The sequence below is a fragment of the Gracilinanus agilis genome, chromosome 3 (genome assembly GCF_016433145.1).
Source record: "Gracilinanus agilis isolate LMUSP501 chromosome 3, AgileGrace, whole genome shotgun sequence".
Lineage (NCBI taxonomy): Eukaryota > Metazoa > Chordata > Mammalia > Didelphimorphia > Didelphidae > Gracilinanus > Gracilinanus agilis.
In genome coordinates, this window is record NC_058132.1 from 464,687,185 (window position 1) to 464,704,707 (window position 17,523).

The 17,523-nt window shown below is 37.3% G+C and overlaps 1 protein-coding gene across 1 annotated transcript in view; it reads left to right on the top strand.

The window, feature by feature from the left end:
* GPR143 (G protein-coupled receptor 143) overlaps positions 1-17,523 on the top strand; it is a 56,337-nt gene that overhangs the window by 18,491 nt on the left and 20,323 nt on the right. The window contains exons 4-7 of the mRNA XM_044666976.1: positions 6,660-6,752; positions 8,992-9,101; positions 10,748-10,856; positions 13,191-13,308. Of these exons, the coding sequence (XP_044522911.1) occupies positions 6,660-6,752; positions 8,992-9,101; positions 10,748-10,856; positions 13,191-13,308 (430 nt within the window). The remainder of the gene's footprint in view (positions 1-6,659; positions 6,753-8,991; positions 9,102-10,747; positions 10,857-13,190; positions 13,309-17,523) is intronic.

A 17,523-nucleotide genomic window follows, 5' to 3' on the forward strand; every position in this document is an offset into this window, starting at 1 on the left:
GAAGTGGGGGGGGGCCTAACAGCATTCAGAAATTCCCAAAATGAAATCCCTATTGGGATAACAATGAATCTGCCCACTGTACAAACTATACAAACATGAGAGACCTTGGAAAGATGATTGTCTAGGGAATAAGAAGAGCAGGTCCCCAAATTCAGAATCTGTATAAAGTTTATGAAATCAAACAGAAAGGATGAAACTCCTACTGAGTTCATAAATAGGTTAAAAGAGGCATTTAACAAGTATTCTGGAGTAGATCTGACTGAGCCTCTTGGACAGGATCTCTTAACAACCTATTTTGTAAACAATGCATGGCCAGATATTAGTAGAAAGCTCCAGAAAGTGGCAGATTGGGTGAATAGGTCATCAAAGGAGCTCTTACAGCAAGTTCAAGCGGTATTAGTGAAAAAGGGGCTATAACTCCTACAGCAGAAAAGACAGACTAAGAATGGACAGATTCCTGAGAAGGAAGGATGAAGCAAATAAACAACTCGAAAGAATTGTCCCAAATAGCAGAGAGAGAGCAAAAGAGTCTCTCTTTTACAAAGATCGAAGACTAATGTGCTACCCCTAAAGGCTTTGCCTTATAAAGTGAGATTCATTGTGACTAAGGAAAAAGAAGATAATTTTCTTGTACCAATCATCTGACTACCAGTAGTGGAAGTGAAATATGAGCAAGAGAAAATATCAGAGCAATTACAATTTGCAGAGAAAGGATCTCCTGACCTTGTCAGATGGGACTCAGAGAGAGGAGAGAAATTCTCAGAGCTGAAGAGGGCTTTACAGTCCAATTTGAACTTTGCCATGTTTCTATGGGACACCAGGAAGAATCCCAAGGAAACAGAGATGGAAGTAATAGACCAGACTAAAGTGAGCAAGAATTTGTAAGAGACTCCCCTACCCAGGGAATTGAACTTATTTATAGATAAGTCCTCAATACTCTAAGATGGAAAATGAATGAATGAATATACTATAATTGAGGAAAACAAAAAGACTTTAAAGGATAGAGCCCCACCCAGTGGTTGAAGTGCCCAGAGACGTATCCCAATAAATGAGTCTGAACCAACAATGCAAAATGCAAAGGGACTTTATTATCTTAGCTTAAGCTAAGGGTCTCACATTCAAAGGCTAATGTGGTTCTCCAAGCTGGGCTGAGCTGGGTTTTTATAGAGTGGTAGGCAGCAGGGGGCGGGATAGGGGGGTGTCTGTAGGCAGCAGGGAACAGGATAGCAGGATGTCTTCAAGGTAGGCATTCCTTCAGATAAGGGGGAGAGGTCTGGAAACCAAAGGTCTGTAAGGAATTCCTACAGACAAGCCTGTTTCATTATAATGTTATACAGGGGTCTGGATTTTTAATTATGACTCTTGGTTCCACAAGGTCAGTCCAAACCTGTGAATTATATGCATTCAAATAGACTTTGAAGATGCTAGAAGAGAGAGGCCTGATTCCTAGTGAAGTGGATTAGTTTATGTGGAGTTACTAAATCAAGAGCTAATGAACAGTTGGTTCAGCCAAGATTAGACAGTTACCAGAATTTTACCAGAGCACCTTGTGCCAAGATAGGGACACATCAAGAATATTGATTCTGAGAATGAGATTCATTTTACATCTAAGATGTTACAAGGATTAGCAAGAGCTTTAGATATTGACTTGGATTTGCATATCCCATGGTACCCTCCTTTCTTGGTGATGGTAGAAAGAATGAATGAAGAACTTAGAAAATAGTTTACCAAGATGATAGTGGAAACTCAGCTACCATAGACCAAATGTCTTCTTTTGGCCTTACTGAAGATAAAGGCAAAGCCTTGAAAGATAATAGGCTGTTCTCATATGTTGGAAGCAATTGAGAGAAACAGAGTCTCTAATAGATATTTTTATCTGGACCCCATCAAAAGATCAATGCAGGCTGGCAAGGTCGTGCGTTTTGACCTTTCTGCCCTACAAGTCAGGATGCAGACAGGATGGGTTATCTAAGATAAAAATTTAAACTTCTCTCTTTGATTCCTTTTATGATCCACACCTTTTCTTATTAGAAAGCATTATAATCTAATTTTCTAGGAAAACTTTAAGTTCTTAGTAAACCAGCAGTTAAGGAGTTAACAGTTTCTCTCCAAGACAAAAAGGCAGAAATTAAGCTGCCAGGCTAGGAGTCTTCTCCTAGTGTTGTGAGGAAGTTTACTAAATTATTATTTAGGAGAACTAGCAGGAAGGGCTGGAGAATTCTAAATGGAATGGGGAATCAGGAAGTGTGGCTCTCTCTCTGAGACGGACTCCATGATGTTTGAATTATGGAATTCTGGAGAATGAAATTGGACCATCAAGAGAACAAATTTTCTCTGAACTGTAATGAGTAGATTTTTTTTTTTGCCATTTAAGACAAAAGGTTTATGGGAATCACACCTAATGTTACTGTGAATTTGGAATTTGAGTATGGCTATCTGATAATTGAGCCACTGCTGGAAGAAAGCAACAAGGTACTCAGAGGATAAATGAGAGTCCTATAACAATTGGAGAGGGAGTCTGGGGCTCAACTCAGATGGGCCCTTTCTGACTCTAACTCTAGTGATTCCTGAATGAAATAACTGTGACATGAGCCAGTGATAACTCTGGCCTATACGTGAAATGAGACAGTGTTAAGTCACCATGTGTCCTCTTAAGAGGTAGACATAATGGAACTATTGAGGTCAGTTAAAGATCTTTTCCCTGCCCTTTCTTTTGTGACAAATTCCTATGATCAGTACAGAAAGCACATTGTAAGATAGAAAGTTTCCATTTTCCAAACAAGCAACTAGACTAATAGTGAAAAGTTAGAATTGATTAAGTGATAGCTTTAGACAAGTGAAATTGTTGATGATCTGTAATTAAGATTCCATAGACATAGGTAGAAATAGTTATAAGAAGAACATTTCCAGTTCTAGTTTTGAGTGGAAACCTGAATATTAGGCTTAAGATTAGGGCCCATAAATTTCTGTATCTCCTAGAGAAACCTGAGGTAGAAAGATTTATTTCATAAAATGTTTGCTTTGTAAAAGAATTTTTGTCAGTTGGAGTATCCCCAGAGAGTCTGCAAGCAGAGATTCTGGAGCAGAGAGAGCAAATTTCCTGAGACCTACCCCTGGCCATCAGAAGATGATTTCTGAAAATGAAGATAAAGAATGTCTAATTATGCTTAATCATTGTTATTAGTTGTTATTGTTGCATATAGGGGAAACTGAGGCAGGTGAGAATTACATAACTCTGAAATTAAAAGAGGAAGGATTGTGTGGGATGAGATTCAATGTGTAATTCTCAGAGTAGTATTTGGCTTGTAACTCCAATTTTCAAGACCCCTTAGTATCACTATTCCTTAGAATAAAACTGGCACACCTCCCCCCTCTAAAATTTTTAGTTTTTCTGACCTATTTTCAAAAACTTTGAGAAGAATTTATCTGTAATCTGGGAAGTATGTCCTCTCTAGGAAAAGAATGAGATAAGCTAAAGGAGGAAGGAACAGGAAGTTTCAAATGTAGCTTTTCTTACTATCCCAAGAAAAGACCACCTGAGTCACATCATAGGTTTTTTGCGGGGTATGTAATGTTGAAAATCATGTGCTCAAGATTGTGAACATCACAGCCCCCACTATACAGGGTTGGAGAAGGTGGGAATCTTGTGTCAATATTATTATAAAAAAAGTCTGGGGCAGCTGGGTAGCTCAGTGGAGTGAGAGTCAGGCCTAGAGACAGGAGGTCCTAGGTTCAAACCCGGCCTCAGCCACTTCCCAGCTGTGTGACCCTGGGCAGGTCACTTGACCCCCATTGCCCACCCTTACCAATCTTCCACCTATGAGACAATACACCGAAGTACAAGGGTTTAAAAAAAAAATCTAAAAAAAAAAAAAAAGTCTGTGCTTGTATGTAGACAGAAAGGACATTTTTTTCCCCTACCAAGCAGCTTGTGTGGGCAGAATTCCCTTTCCTTCCCTCTTCTCCTTCCCCTCTGTTTTCTCCAAATAGAGCCCCATCTGTCTTTGCTTTCTGTCTGGCTGCATTCTCTACTTATTTAGAGAGATTAAGACCTTCCAGATCCTCACTCCACACATTCCTAAACTACTCTGCCCCAACCCTCTTAACAAAAGATCTCACTTCATAAGTTCCTGAGAAAATTGAGACCAATTCACCTGGAGCTCCCACCTTATCCCTTCTCTACTTCTCAGAACCCCAACTTCTTTTCTCCAGCTTCTAATAAAAAGATGGTCCTTCTCTACCAAGTCAACTTTTGACTGGTACCTTTGATCATATCTCTTTTATTTCCCATCCTAGAGATTGACCCCTTAATTGTCTCCATCCTCATTTTCAATCTTTCTCTTATCTAAAAACTCTCATTGACTTTATCATTCTCTCAAGTTAAAGTTGTATATAGCTCCTCCCCTCTCCCTCCCTTTTTGTTTGTTTGTTTTGAGGTCTCTGGTAATGAAATAAAACAGTTAAGTAAAACTAAAAAGAGTGACCTCTTTTGAAAGTAAATTTCACAACTGAAGCAATCACCATATCTCTATTTTAAAAAAACAACCAAAAATCCATTTTTTCTCCTTCCTAACCCCTACCTCTTTGGAAAAGAAAAAGAAATTCCTTGTAACAAGTATGTCTAATCAATCATTCAATAAACATTTATTTTTTATTTTTTAATGTATATTTTTAATTTTTTTTTACCAATTACATGTAATAACAAATTTCCACACAAGTTTTCCTAAGTTATATGTGATTCCCCTTCCCAGTGTTGGCAGGAGATTCAATCTGGATTATACATATTGTGCAAACATATTTCCTTATTGTTCATTTTTGTAAGTAAGTAATCTTATAAAACCAAAACCCCCCAAACATAAACCCAAATTAACAAGTGAAAAGTCATATGCTTTCATCTGCATTCTGACTCCAAGAGTTCTTTCTCTGGAGGTGGATAGCATTTCTTGTCCTAAGTCCCTCAGAATTGTCCTGGATCATTGTTTTGTGGATGATAGCTAAGTCTGTCACAGTTGATCATTCAACAATATAAACATTTATTGAGTACATTCTGTGTGCCAGACACTGTGCTAAGCCTGGGGATTAAAAAAAAAAAGTCAAAAAACAGTCCTGGCCCCCCAAAGACTTACCATCATTTAATGGGGGGGATGGAGAGGAGAGGGATGACAATTTGTAAACAAATATATAGAATGCAAGCTATGAATAGGAAATAATTAATAGAGGAAGTCATTGGAATTGAGAAAGATTTCCTGTAGAAGGTGAGATTTTAGTTGGGACTAAAGGAAGCCAGGAAGATCATGCTTTTTAATTTTTGTAATATTGATGTTACAGTATAAATTGTTCTGGTTCTGCTTATTTTACTCTATTTATAATATAATTATTAATATACAATGAAATGATATAATTACAAAATATTTGTATTTTAAAATATTTACAATGTTTTACAGCAGCATGACTAATTGAGCCATTGTTTTGAGTTTTGAAGGAAGCAGATCTGTGTGTGTGTGTCTGTGTGTGTTTTTCATTAGTGTAGAGATCTCTAATTGAAGAAATTTCTACTGACAGTGATGGTGGCAACTGCTCTGCAATTTATAGTCATAAAGAGTTGCCTGAAACTTTGAAAAGTTATATGATTTGTGTCTGGTTGTGTCTGACTCATCCTGACCCCTTTTGGAGTTTTCTTGGCCATGTTACTGGAGTAGTTTTCCATGTCCTTCTCTAGCTCATTTTACAGATGAGGAAACAGGCAAACAGGGTTAGGTGACTTGCCTAGGGTCATGTACCTAGTAAGTGTTAGAAGATGGATTTGATTTCATGAAGATGTCTTTTCTGCTCCCCAGCCCAGTGCTCTATCTACTACTAAACTACCTAGCTACCCTGAGTAGTCTGTATCAGACTACTGTCTGTGTCTGTGGGAATTGTCTGTGTTAGTCTGTCTGTGTCAGAAGTGGGAACTGAATCAGTTGGGGAATGGGTGAACAAATTGTGGTATATGTTGTGTAATGGAATACTATTGTGCTATAAGAAATGATAAGCAAGATGATTTCAGAAAAAGCTGGAAAGATCTGCAGGAACTGATGCACAGTGAAATAAGTAGAACTGGGAGAACATTGTCCACAATAATAGCAATATTGGATGATGATTATCTGTGAAAACTTGGCCACTCTCAGTAATGCAGTGCTCTGGGATAAACCTGAAAGACTTATGACGGGGAATGCTATCCACCTCCAGAGAAGGAACTGTTGGAGTCATCTTTCACATCAGTGTATCTTTGGTTTTATTTTGGAGTTTTGGTTATATATGAGTGTGCTCTTACAAGCTCTTACAATATGGAAGTAGATTTTGCATGACAACAAAAAATTAAAAAAATAAATTAAAAATAAAATGGCAAACTAACAACAACAACAAAAAGAAATGGGAATTGAACCCAAGTTTTCCTGACCCTACAGCCAGCTCTTTATCTACTCTACCACACTGTCTCTCAGGGTCAAGACAAGGGTTTGTTCTAAATTAAATCTTTTTCCTCAAGAATAAATGGATTATCTACAGAAGATTCTTTTACTATGCATTTTCCTGATCATTTTAGTGTGGCTTGTTTCAAAGTGTCATGATATAAGATTTCTATGTATATCTAAGTTATTACCCTCTCATTTTTCTCCTAGTACTATTCTGCTCTACCATATAATGGCATGGGGCCTGGCAATCCTCCTTTGTATTGAGGGCATTATTATGCTTTACTACCCTTCTGTCTTCAGGTAAGATATTAATTTATTGCAACTTGGTGGTGGTTTTTGGTAGAGAATTTATTCATTCATGAAATGAATGAATGAGTAAAAATAGAAATGTAAAATCAATAAGTTATGAAGCAGAACAAGAACACCAGACACAAAAATTAGGAAATTGATTTAAGCCCTATTTTTACCCAAAGATATGGGGTTACTCTAGAACTTATAAATAACAAGCTTATTACCACACACAGCAAATGTAGCAGCTACTTTTGGAGGCCCCTTTACAGTTCAAATGATCATATTCGTGATGCACCCATGCTGTCAGGAACTCCTAATATTGTCCCCCAGGCAGTCAGTTAAAAAATATTAAACCCTTCTAATGTGCCATGTACTGTGCCAAGTTCTGAGGACACAAAGAAAGGCAAAAATAGTAAAAATAGTACCTGTCCTTAAGAAGCTAGCATTCCAATGGGGGAGACAACATGTATGGAAGGTACTCTGAAAAGTAAAAACATTAGCAGCATGAGTAACCAAGAAATATCTCTTATAAAAAGTGGATTTTGAGCTGAGTCTTAAAGAAAGTTAGGGAAACAGAAAAGTAGTGGTAAGGAACACAGTATTGCAGGCATTAGGATGGAGAAAAAGACAGAGATCAGGTTTCATGTTTGAGAGGCCACAACCTGGATCAGAGAGTTCATGGCATATTTATGGTATAAGAGGATGTGAAAAAGTAGGAAGTCACCAAATGAAGAAATTTCAGTACCCAAATTATAGATTCTTAGGTGGCTCTAGAAAAAGTCTCAAAACCTCCCCATGGCCTTATGAAATTCTGTTTTCCTCAGGGGCTTGCATTGATCTGTGGAAGGTTTCCTAAGGTCTAGGACCATGTTCAGATACCAGTGCGCCCCCCCCCCACCCCATTAAGTACTAGTGCATTGTAACAAATGTCCTTGACTCACAGTAGTCAAAATCCCTAAAATTTTGCCAAGACATGAGCCAATAAGTCAGAGATAGATTCTACCCAGCTTGTGCCTCATGGGATGGATGACTTTCTTCTTGTATGCTTCATCTTCCTGAACCTGCCTGGCATGTGATTACTAACCCATATACTGGAACTCTAGCCTCCTCTTGGGGTGTGGGAAAGGGGTAGATAGAGGCTGCAGTCGTAGTCACTCATTCACAAACTGAAAAGAGGATCTGTTGTACATATTTCTTTATACATATATCTCGGGTTGATTTTCTAGTCCTGATTTCTTGGGTAGGTCCTTCAAAATTCATGCTGAGAAGAATGAAGAACCACGATAGGTACCCAGTAGCAAAGTCTGGAAAATTATGGATAGATGGTTTTGGACCTGTCCCCAAAGAGGAGGTGGTTCTAGAAAGAACTCACCAGTGATAGAAGGGGTCAGTGGAGAGTATAAGTCACAAGGCTGCTGTGACCTGGTTACTAAATCTGCTCTTCTTCTTTTCCTCCTTTCCTTATGTCTTCTCTCTTGTTGCATGTAATCCCTTTACCACTTACCTTTTTGGGCTTTCTTATTGATGTATATACCTGTCACCTTCACCTGATCACTAGGTCCTATGTCTTCTCTTTTTCATGACATTTCCTTGGTCATAACTATTACTTACTAGTCATAATGATCAGAATGAGTCATTTGAAAAATGAAAGAGTGACTGTAACTAAGGCTTTTGTTTATTCTTGTGCTTTTTTCCCTTCTCTTTGAAGAGCCCTGTAGGGAAGCTCATCATGCTCCAATGTCTCTTCCTTCCTTATTGTTTCATCATCAAGAAAATTCTTTTACTCCTTTCCATGGTTATATATATGAGATCCTTCAATAAGTGACAACTAGAAACATGCTGCTCTTGTCTCTGTAATTTATTTAATACTTGTAATCAAAATAAGAATCATTTTATTGAGTCAAAAATAAATTTACTATTCTTCCTATTTACTTTCATCAGTTTTGGGGGGCAGCCAATTGAATAGTCTAATACAAAACTAGTAAAATCAAAGTTTCAGGCATCAAAAAAAATAACTTTTGGGGGCAGCTGGGTAGCTCAGTGGATTGAGAGCCAGGCCTAGAGACGGGAGGTCCTAGGTTCAAATCCGGCCTCAGACACTTCCCAGCTGTGTGACCCTGGGCAGGTCACTTGACCCCCATTGCCTACCCTTACCACTCTTCCACCTATAAGTCAATACACAGAAGTTAAGGGTTTAAAATAAAAATTAAAAAATTAAAAAAAATAACTTTTGCCTTTTCCCCTGCAGTTGTGAAAACGGCTTGGAGCATGCAATTCCCCATTATGTGACTACCTATGTTCCACTCCTGCTAGTTTTGTTGGCCAATCCTCTTCTGTTCCGAAAGACAGTTATGGCAGGTAAAGGTAATGATGCTTCACTGGTAGGTGATTAACAGAGACCACAAATTTAACACCTTTTATGCTATTTTATAATGGACTTAAGATATATGTGGTTCTCTTTGGACTTTGCAGAACACTTTATCTCTGTTCCCCAAATATGTAAGAATAATGAAATAAGAGAAAGCTTTTCTACAAAAAGAAAAAGTAGGCTAGCAAATTAATACAAACCACAGAAGTCTTTTGTCACATAGCAACGTAGCATGTGAAACATTCAGATAAGCTGCCAAGTTCAAGACGTTCTAATGATTTATATCTACTGAAGACCATAATTCACAAGTCCCCATCAATGTGTTTACATTTACTAGTCATTCAGAGGACACAATCAAAGCAAAAACATTTATTCAGTGGACTAGAAGAGTTGGAAAAGTAGCAATGGATTATTTCTCTCTTCCCTTCTCCCCTGCCCCCAGAAGAGGATGCTCCCAGCATACCAACAAAAGATATGAGTCAATGGAAAGAGTAGAAATTCATAGGGGCACACACATAGGGACACAAGTGGCCAGGGTACATGAGTATATGCTTCCAAAACTGCAGGATTGCTGATATCTTCTGGTGTTAGCCTGCTTCTCAGTGTGTGTGTTTCTTTGCTAGTCTCTACCAGGCAATTCTCCTTGCTACCTAGAAGTATTCATCTTTTTGATGGTCTCTGCCAGACATCTCAGCTCCAGTCAGCTAGGACACAGTGATTAGAAAACATGTACCTGATAAGACAGCTACTCTTTAGTCATAATCAGACTACATTCATCTTACAAAAATCATTCAGAGTCACCCCAGGCCAAGACAGTCTTTTCTTCTCAAACCTGTGTCTTGGATTGAAATCACAGTCTTTTGTCCCAGAGTGAGTTGAGATTAGAAATTTCCAAGTTCTTCTCTGGTTTGATATGCAAATTAATTAGAACCAGAACAAAAAGGCACGTGAATTAGGCAAAGTCACTGTTCTCTACCCTATCCTGCCTATCTTTATTATCTATATCAGAAGTAAAACCTTTCTAGATTTGTTGCTATGTTTTGGTCACCAAAAAAATCTTTCTGCACGTCTGCTTGTGAAACTGCTCAGCCTAGACTTAGACACTATGATGAAGCTAGAGAATTCTCATGAAGGGTTTTTTGTGATGTTTTGAAAGAGAATTGAATATTTGGGACTCAATTAGCAGCTTCTTAATTGATATATCCAGAATCTGTCTTCAGTAGTAGCAGCCAACCCTCAAACAGGGTATTACGAGTGTCTCTTATCTTTCATCATGGAAAAGGCAGTATATTAAAGAAGCAGGCATTTTTAATTATAAAAAGTTGACATTGTGAATACAGCAAAAACAACCATGCATGGATTTAATTGTGGTTCACTCAGGGCTTACTGGTATAATGTTGGATCAGGGTATATTAAATATACATCATTTGTCATATTCCAAAAAGCCTCCAGAAAAAGTAGCTTTAAAATTCTGGTGGAGTTTCTCAGGCTTCTGTCTTGCCCCCAAGCTACTCTGTATGTGAATAATTGAAAAGCTCTTTGGGTTACATCTAGCTTTGTTTCTTTCACTATCATTGTACCATCTCTGTTAATAATGAACAAGACCATTTAAGTAGTTCTTTTCTTTTCTTTTTAGTGGCATCTTTACTCAAAGGAAGACAAGGCATCTACACAGAGAATGAAAGGCGCTTAGGAGCAGTGATTCAAATTCGTTTTTTCAAAATTATGCTGGTGTTCATTATTTGGTAACTCCTCTTTTCCACATTTTCATCACTAGAGTAGGGAGGGGAGCATTTGAAAGCAACTTGCCATTTTGCTTGATCCAGCTGTGACTTGGATGTTTCAAAGAGAAGAATCTTTGGAAAGGAAATCTTTGAAACTTGTGTGAGGTGCCCTTTGAGGAAATGGAGTGAGAACAGGAAAGCGAGTTCACAATGCACCAACTTCTGTAAAACTATTTAGTTTTACTTGAGCATATGAAAAGCCCATGAAACAAGGAGTCCCAAATTTAGTTTCCAAACTTCCCAACCATCTGCATCCGGTGTTTCACCCCTTGGCTGGCGTTAGCATCAGGTTATGGCTCTTTTGGAAGGCTTGAAAGAATCACCAAATGATACTCTTCTTTCAGCTAGAATTTCTATATCTAAGGACAGAGACAAGTCATCATTGGTAACTTTCCACGGTGGGATGATTCACAGCTTAGCTAATGGCAGATGGAATCGGGGTTTTAAGTAGGTGCCCTTTAAAATAGAATTGAAACCAGTGTGGAGACAGATTCATTTCAGAAAGCTCTTCACTGTGGTTAAGTGATACTTACTTCCAGGTATAGTGCAGGTATCTGTGGTATCAATAATTTACTTGACATAATGAGGTTTGATTAGATACTCTACCAGAAGCATACCTTTTCTTACTCTTAGGAAAATTGGTTCGCTTTTCAAAGTCCACTAAAACTCTCTACCAGTTACATTTTCTAATACGAAGCTAGTGAATATTATTTTGATCTGGGTTATGTAACCCATAAGCTACCAATAATGTGAAAGGAGAAAATACAAAAGCTTTGAAGATCATTTCACAACAAACTTGTGGAATAAATTTTATAGGTGAGGAAACAGTCTGTGAGAATTTAAATGGCTTCTGTAGGGTCCCTGAGCTAATAAATGGCTGAAGGAAGGATTTAAGTCCAAGTCCAACATTCACTTCCTATGCCATCTAGCTGTCCTAGAAAATCTCCTTTCCCTAAAGCCCTATTCTGATGCCTACTGATGGAATAGAGATAATTCCGGGTTCTTTATGAGAGAAGCCAAAACTCTAGCAGGAATCACTAAAATAAAAAACAATCCCAGTATAGGAACACTAACAGTTTGGGAGAGAAAATGATAGCATGGGTTTAGAGTCAGAACCTAGGTTCAAATCCTGACTCTGGTATTTAATAGCTTTGGCCAAGTTATTTCTTGAACTAAGATTTCTTTAGGTATAAAATGAGAGGGTCCGGCTGGATGGTCTCTGAGGTCACTTGTAGCTCTAGATATTTGAGCCCATGTTGTGTATCTGTTTTTTTGAGGACTATCTAACTAAATATGGGCAAGTTCTTTATTCCAGGCTCATTAAACTGGCTAATAATTTTTTTTAGCACAGAAACCCAATGAAGATTATTTGCTAAGGTGTAGGAGGATCGCTTTGACAATATATAACTTTGGAGTTAGCAAAAATCTGGGTTCAAATTCAAATTTTTTTTTTTTTAGATAAATAAGGTTGTGACTTGCTCAGGATCACACAGCTAATACCTGGAGCTAGATTTAAACTCACACCTTCCTGATTCCAGGCCCTTTGCTCTATTCATTGTGCTACCTTGCTGCCCCTCAAATCCTGCCTCTGTCACTTATCATAGTGTCCAGCATTTAGTGTGTGTTTAATAAATGCTTATTCCCTTCCCCCTTTCCTGTGTGACTATGATCAAGTCACTTAACCTTTTGGAGTTAGTCCTTCATTTGTAAAATGGTTATAATAACAACTGTAATTATTAACAACTACTTCTTAGAGTTATTGTGAAGATAAGTAATGCAACAGTAAAAACAAAATATAGACCTTAAAATGCTGTACAATGTCAATTCTGCCCCTTCCTTTCCTACCTTCTCTCATTTTCTCTTCTTTTCTTCCTAGTCCTCCCTATGTCCATTCCTTCCTTGCAAATGAAATCTCAGATCCTTGAAGTAAGAAAAGCACATTCTACCCCCTCCCCCAAAAGAAAAACATATTCCAGACAAATTCTAACTAATCTTACATAAAATGTGGCAATTTTACATTGTGAGGAAGCACAGAATATGAAGATGTGAGCAAGGAGGGTCATTAGATTTTGTTGTTCTCTGTTTTAGACTGAATCAAAGAACTTAACATTTCTTGATCTAATGCCATTAAACATATTATTTCTTTTCACTGCTGGCTACAAGTAACCACAGTAAACAGATGTTTAGTTCTTTGACTCTAGTCACCATTGTTTTTGCTTTAATAACAGGATCTCATCATTAAAAACTAATTTTTTTCTTGTTCTTTTGCACTATGTACCTTTATCCCCTTGACAGCTGGTTGCCGAATATCATCAATGAAAGTCTTTTGTTCTACCTTGAAACACAGCCAGATGTCAATGGAAGCTCCTTGAAAAATGTTAGAAATGCAACCCTGATCACATGGTTTACTATGGTAGGTCAACCAGATTTTCATCTTTCTTGCACTTTTAAAGGGCAGGGAATGCACCATAGCAACAGATCAAAGGAGTTAGAGCTTGAAGTAACCCTAGAGATCATCATGTTCAATCCCTTTATTTTATAGAGGAGGAAACTTAACTTACTCAGAAATGACTTGCACATTATTCTTTAAATTCGTATCTGGGTATTGGAGGAATTGCCCTTTTCTTAAATATTTATGCCTTATTCAAATATGTGTGATTCATATTTTTACAATAATTTCAAAACAATTCAACATTATTGATGCAGGGACACCGCGATTTAGAACTTAACTGTCCTTGTCATCTGCTTTGTTCTGTTGACTTTCTGTGTGGAAAACTGAAAGAAGCAAAAAAAAAAAAAAAAAAAAAAAAAAAAAAAGGATTTCTATTCCTAAAAGATTTTATTTAACTAGTTTCTTTATCAGAATCCATTAGATAATCACAACAGTTTACAGTAATGAATATTCTATTGGAATTTTTTTGCATTCAAATTAGGACCCCTTATTACAGCAGTTTAAATTAGCTCTCCCTGAGTTCAAGAAATTAAAAAATGAACAGGGAGAGACTTGATCAGTTTCTTCTACCAATTGCCAGTCCTTCTGTTAGTGGCAAATTCTTTTCCAAGTGAATGATTATTCTGTAACCTTTTCCCTTAGAGCAAACCCCAAAATAAGACATGTGTCCAAAAGAGAAAGTAAAAGCTATTCTGTGGAGCTTTGGGAAGAAGAGAGTGGGATGCCTCAGTCAGAATACAGATTTGGAGGACAGGGAATAAGAATATATACAGTAATATATATTTAATGTAATATAATATGTAACATTACATAGTGTATATATTTTAATGTAATATAATATGTAACATATATGTTATATAGTATATATTTTATATATATACAGAGAGAGAGAAAGTATTGCTAATTATATGACAAGCACTGTGCTAAGTGCCTTACAAATATTATCTCATTTGGTTGAGATAATAACATTGCACTTCTACAAATTGGAGTGGTTTGGTGACTCCAAAGATGCCTTTCCAGCTTTCCTTTTTTAAACAGATAGTACTTCCTCTAAGCTAGTCCCCTTAATTTGGCCTCATATGGGTAGGTTGGGTGCTCCAGAGGGTTGCTGCTTTTCAAAAGTTTAAGTAGGGTATCCTACAGGTACTTATTCTTAAAAGTTATCAGAACTCATTGAGGGACTTTCCATTAATGATCAGCCAATAGACAGTTGGCTTTTCGTAGTGGTCAAGAGCTAGCTACCAAGACTGAATAATAAATACATTACCTACAAAACATTCGCAACATAAATCTTAGGTGAACTCTTCCACAAATACACAGAGTACAATAATAGTGGGAAACATATAGGAAATACATATGGTCCAGGCAAGTCTCAACTCTAGATCTTCAGAACCTTAAAGTCTTCCTTTCTTTTCCAAAGCTAAACTCTCCATTGCCATGGATAGTTCTCTCTTAAATCCATAGTCAAACCTACATGCCTCAAAGCTACTTTTGGTATCGGCCCAGTTGGCTGGCTCTCTGTATCTGTCTAAACTATGTGTATCTGAACCCCTAACTATATTCACTAGACTATCTTGAATGGACACTCCAAATGCTGGCAAGTAATTCCATTCCTAGACACTGTAGTTTATGGGAGGGGGAAGAGAAGAAATTCCCTTCTTCTCCCATCCCTGCAAAGACTTGAAAAATTGGTTTCTTCCCCAACTACTGGCTCCTGCCACTACTGATTTAAATAGTAAAATTCCAAGTTGTTTCTAGGGCTCAGCTACTTAAAACTTGCAGAGGCATAGCTAATGTTTTTGTTCAGTCATGGCCAGGCACCCTCACTAGAGATCTTCAAGTGAGGTGACTACATCAAAGGGATATTGTAAGTGGGATTTACATTGTTTTTTTTTTGTTGTTGCTGTTGTTGTTCAAGGGTTTCTGACTCTTTGTGATTCCATGGACCATAGGTATACATGTAGTTTTCTATGCAACGGATACTAAAATGGTTTGTCATATTCTTCGCCAATAGATTCTTTTATCAGGTAATCTGAGGTTGAGTGACTAGTCAAAGTCATGCAGCTAGGAAGTGTCTGCAGTTGGATTTGAATTCAGGTTTTTCTGATTCCAGGTCCAGTGCTCCTAATCTCTGAGTCACAGATGCCTCTAATTCAGTTAAGCTATAAGTGTGAACCAAATAATCTCCAGTGTCTATTCCAAGTTCTGAGATGCTATAAATCTGCTTTTTGTTGGGTTCTTCCTATTTGACTTAGCACTCCTTAACTTTCTTTTAAGGTTTATCTTCTTCCTGCTACAAAAATGTACCACTTGGGTTTTGTTCTAGTCCATTTTCCTGTTCTATATATAGTCTCTTTCTTCTAGCTCTCACCTTCTCTGATGTATTCAGTGATCATCTCTTTGTAGACTACTCCCAATTATGTATATATCCTGCTCCAGTCATTCACCCAAACTTTAGTTTCATCTTTCTCACACCAGACTGCATTTATGTCTTGTGTTTTCTCCTATCTGTTGAATAAATTATGTCTCATCTTCTAGTTGATAGAGAGAACCAAATGGTCAGGAAAATGTAGACAAATATCTGAAGATCAAAGAGAAGTAGCAAGGTAGCCAGATATATTTAGATGCAATAATTTTATTTCTTCTTGTGCCTATATTTCTGTTTGCTTTATTCTGCTTTGGGTTATGACAGGAATGTGCTGATTAAAGCAGATTACACAATCTTATTGTCAGAAAGGCAGGAAGTTTGACCTAAATAAATTAAACTTCTCTCAGAAGCTCCAGTGACTGAGCTGACCTCATGATGAACAGTTATGGAAAACAGACAGTTTGATAAAGCACTTAGCCACAAGAATTAAACAAGAGTGCTACTGAAAAGACAAAGTACTGAGGATCTTTCTTTTAACAAATATATAGGGCAAGGAAAAATTTCAAATGACCTTAGAGAGTGTGTGCTATGTTTATATTTGTGCCAGTATCAAGTCATACCCCTCTGTGCCCAAAGTTAATCTCCATATTGGCAGTCCCCGATGCCTGGAATGTTATCCCTTCTCACCTCTACCTCTTGACTTCATCTAAAATCCCAATTTCTGCAGGAAATGTCTTTGAATCCCCTCTAATATCAGTGCCTTCCTTCTGGGAATCATCTCTAATTTATCCTAGATAAATCTTGTTGGTACATAATTGTTTACATGTTGCCTTCTCCTTTAGAATGTGAATTTCTTGAGAACAGAATCTGTTTTCACTTGTGTTCTTATTCCTAACATTTCACACAATGTCTGACATATAGTAAGTACTTAATACATGTATATTAGGGTGGCTAGATGGCTCAGTGGATAGATAGCCAGGCCTGGAGATGGGAGGTGTGGCGTTCAAATCTGGCCTCAGATTTGAACACCACACTTAACCCCCATTGCCTAGCCCTTAACCACTCTTCTGCCTTGGAACCAATACATAGTACTGATTCCAAGAAAGAAGATAAGAAGTTTTTTTTTTTAATGCTTATGAACATAATGACTTGAATAAGGATTTACAGAGAATGAAACAGAATCTCTCTCTCTCTCTCTCTCTCTCTCTCTCTTTCTCTCTCTCTCTCTCTCTATATATATATGTAAATATATATATACATGCATATATATAATACAAAAATATAAATATATATTTAAAACCCCTACCTTCCATCTTAGATTTGAGATTTCTTTATGAAACTTGAGATCAAATCTGAGGCTACATTTGAACCCAAGACCTTCTATTTCTAGGCCTGGCTCTCAAACCACTGAGCCACCTAGCTGCCCCCAGAAGCTATATTTTTATTGTGAGTATGAAAGCTATATACTCTTTCAAGAGTATGAAAGACTACTTGGACAAGAGTAGGAATATTGTAAAAAATCTAGGAAATAGAACTGGCATAATATAAGGGGAGATACTTCAGTGATCTAAAAGTATTCATTCATGTGTTCTCTCTATTAAAAAGCAGAAAAGCTGAACAATTTGTGACTTACCCTAGTGGTAGTTTCATCCTTCAAAAATTGAAGAAAACAACAAAGAAACTGCTATTATGAATCTAGTTCTTACCAACAAGGAAGAACTGATTCCTAGTGTAGAAATAATAGAAACTTTGGGAGCAAATCACCATTCTCCTGGAACAGTCAGTCAGAAGGTAGGATAAGATTTCAA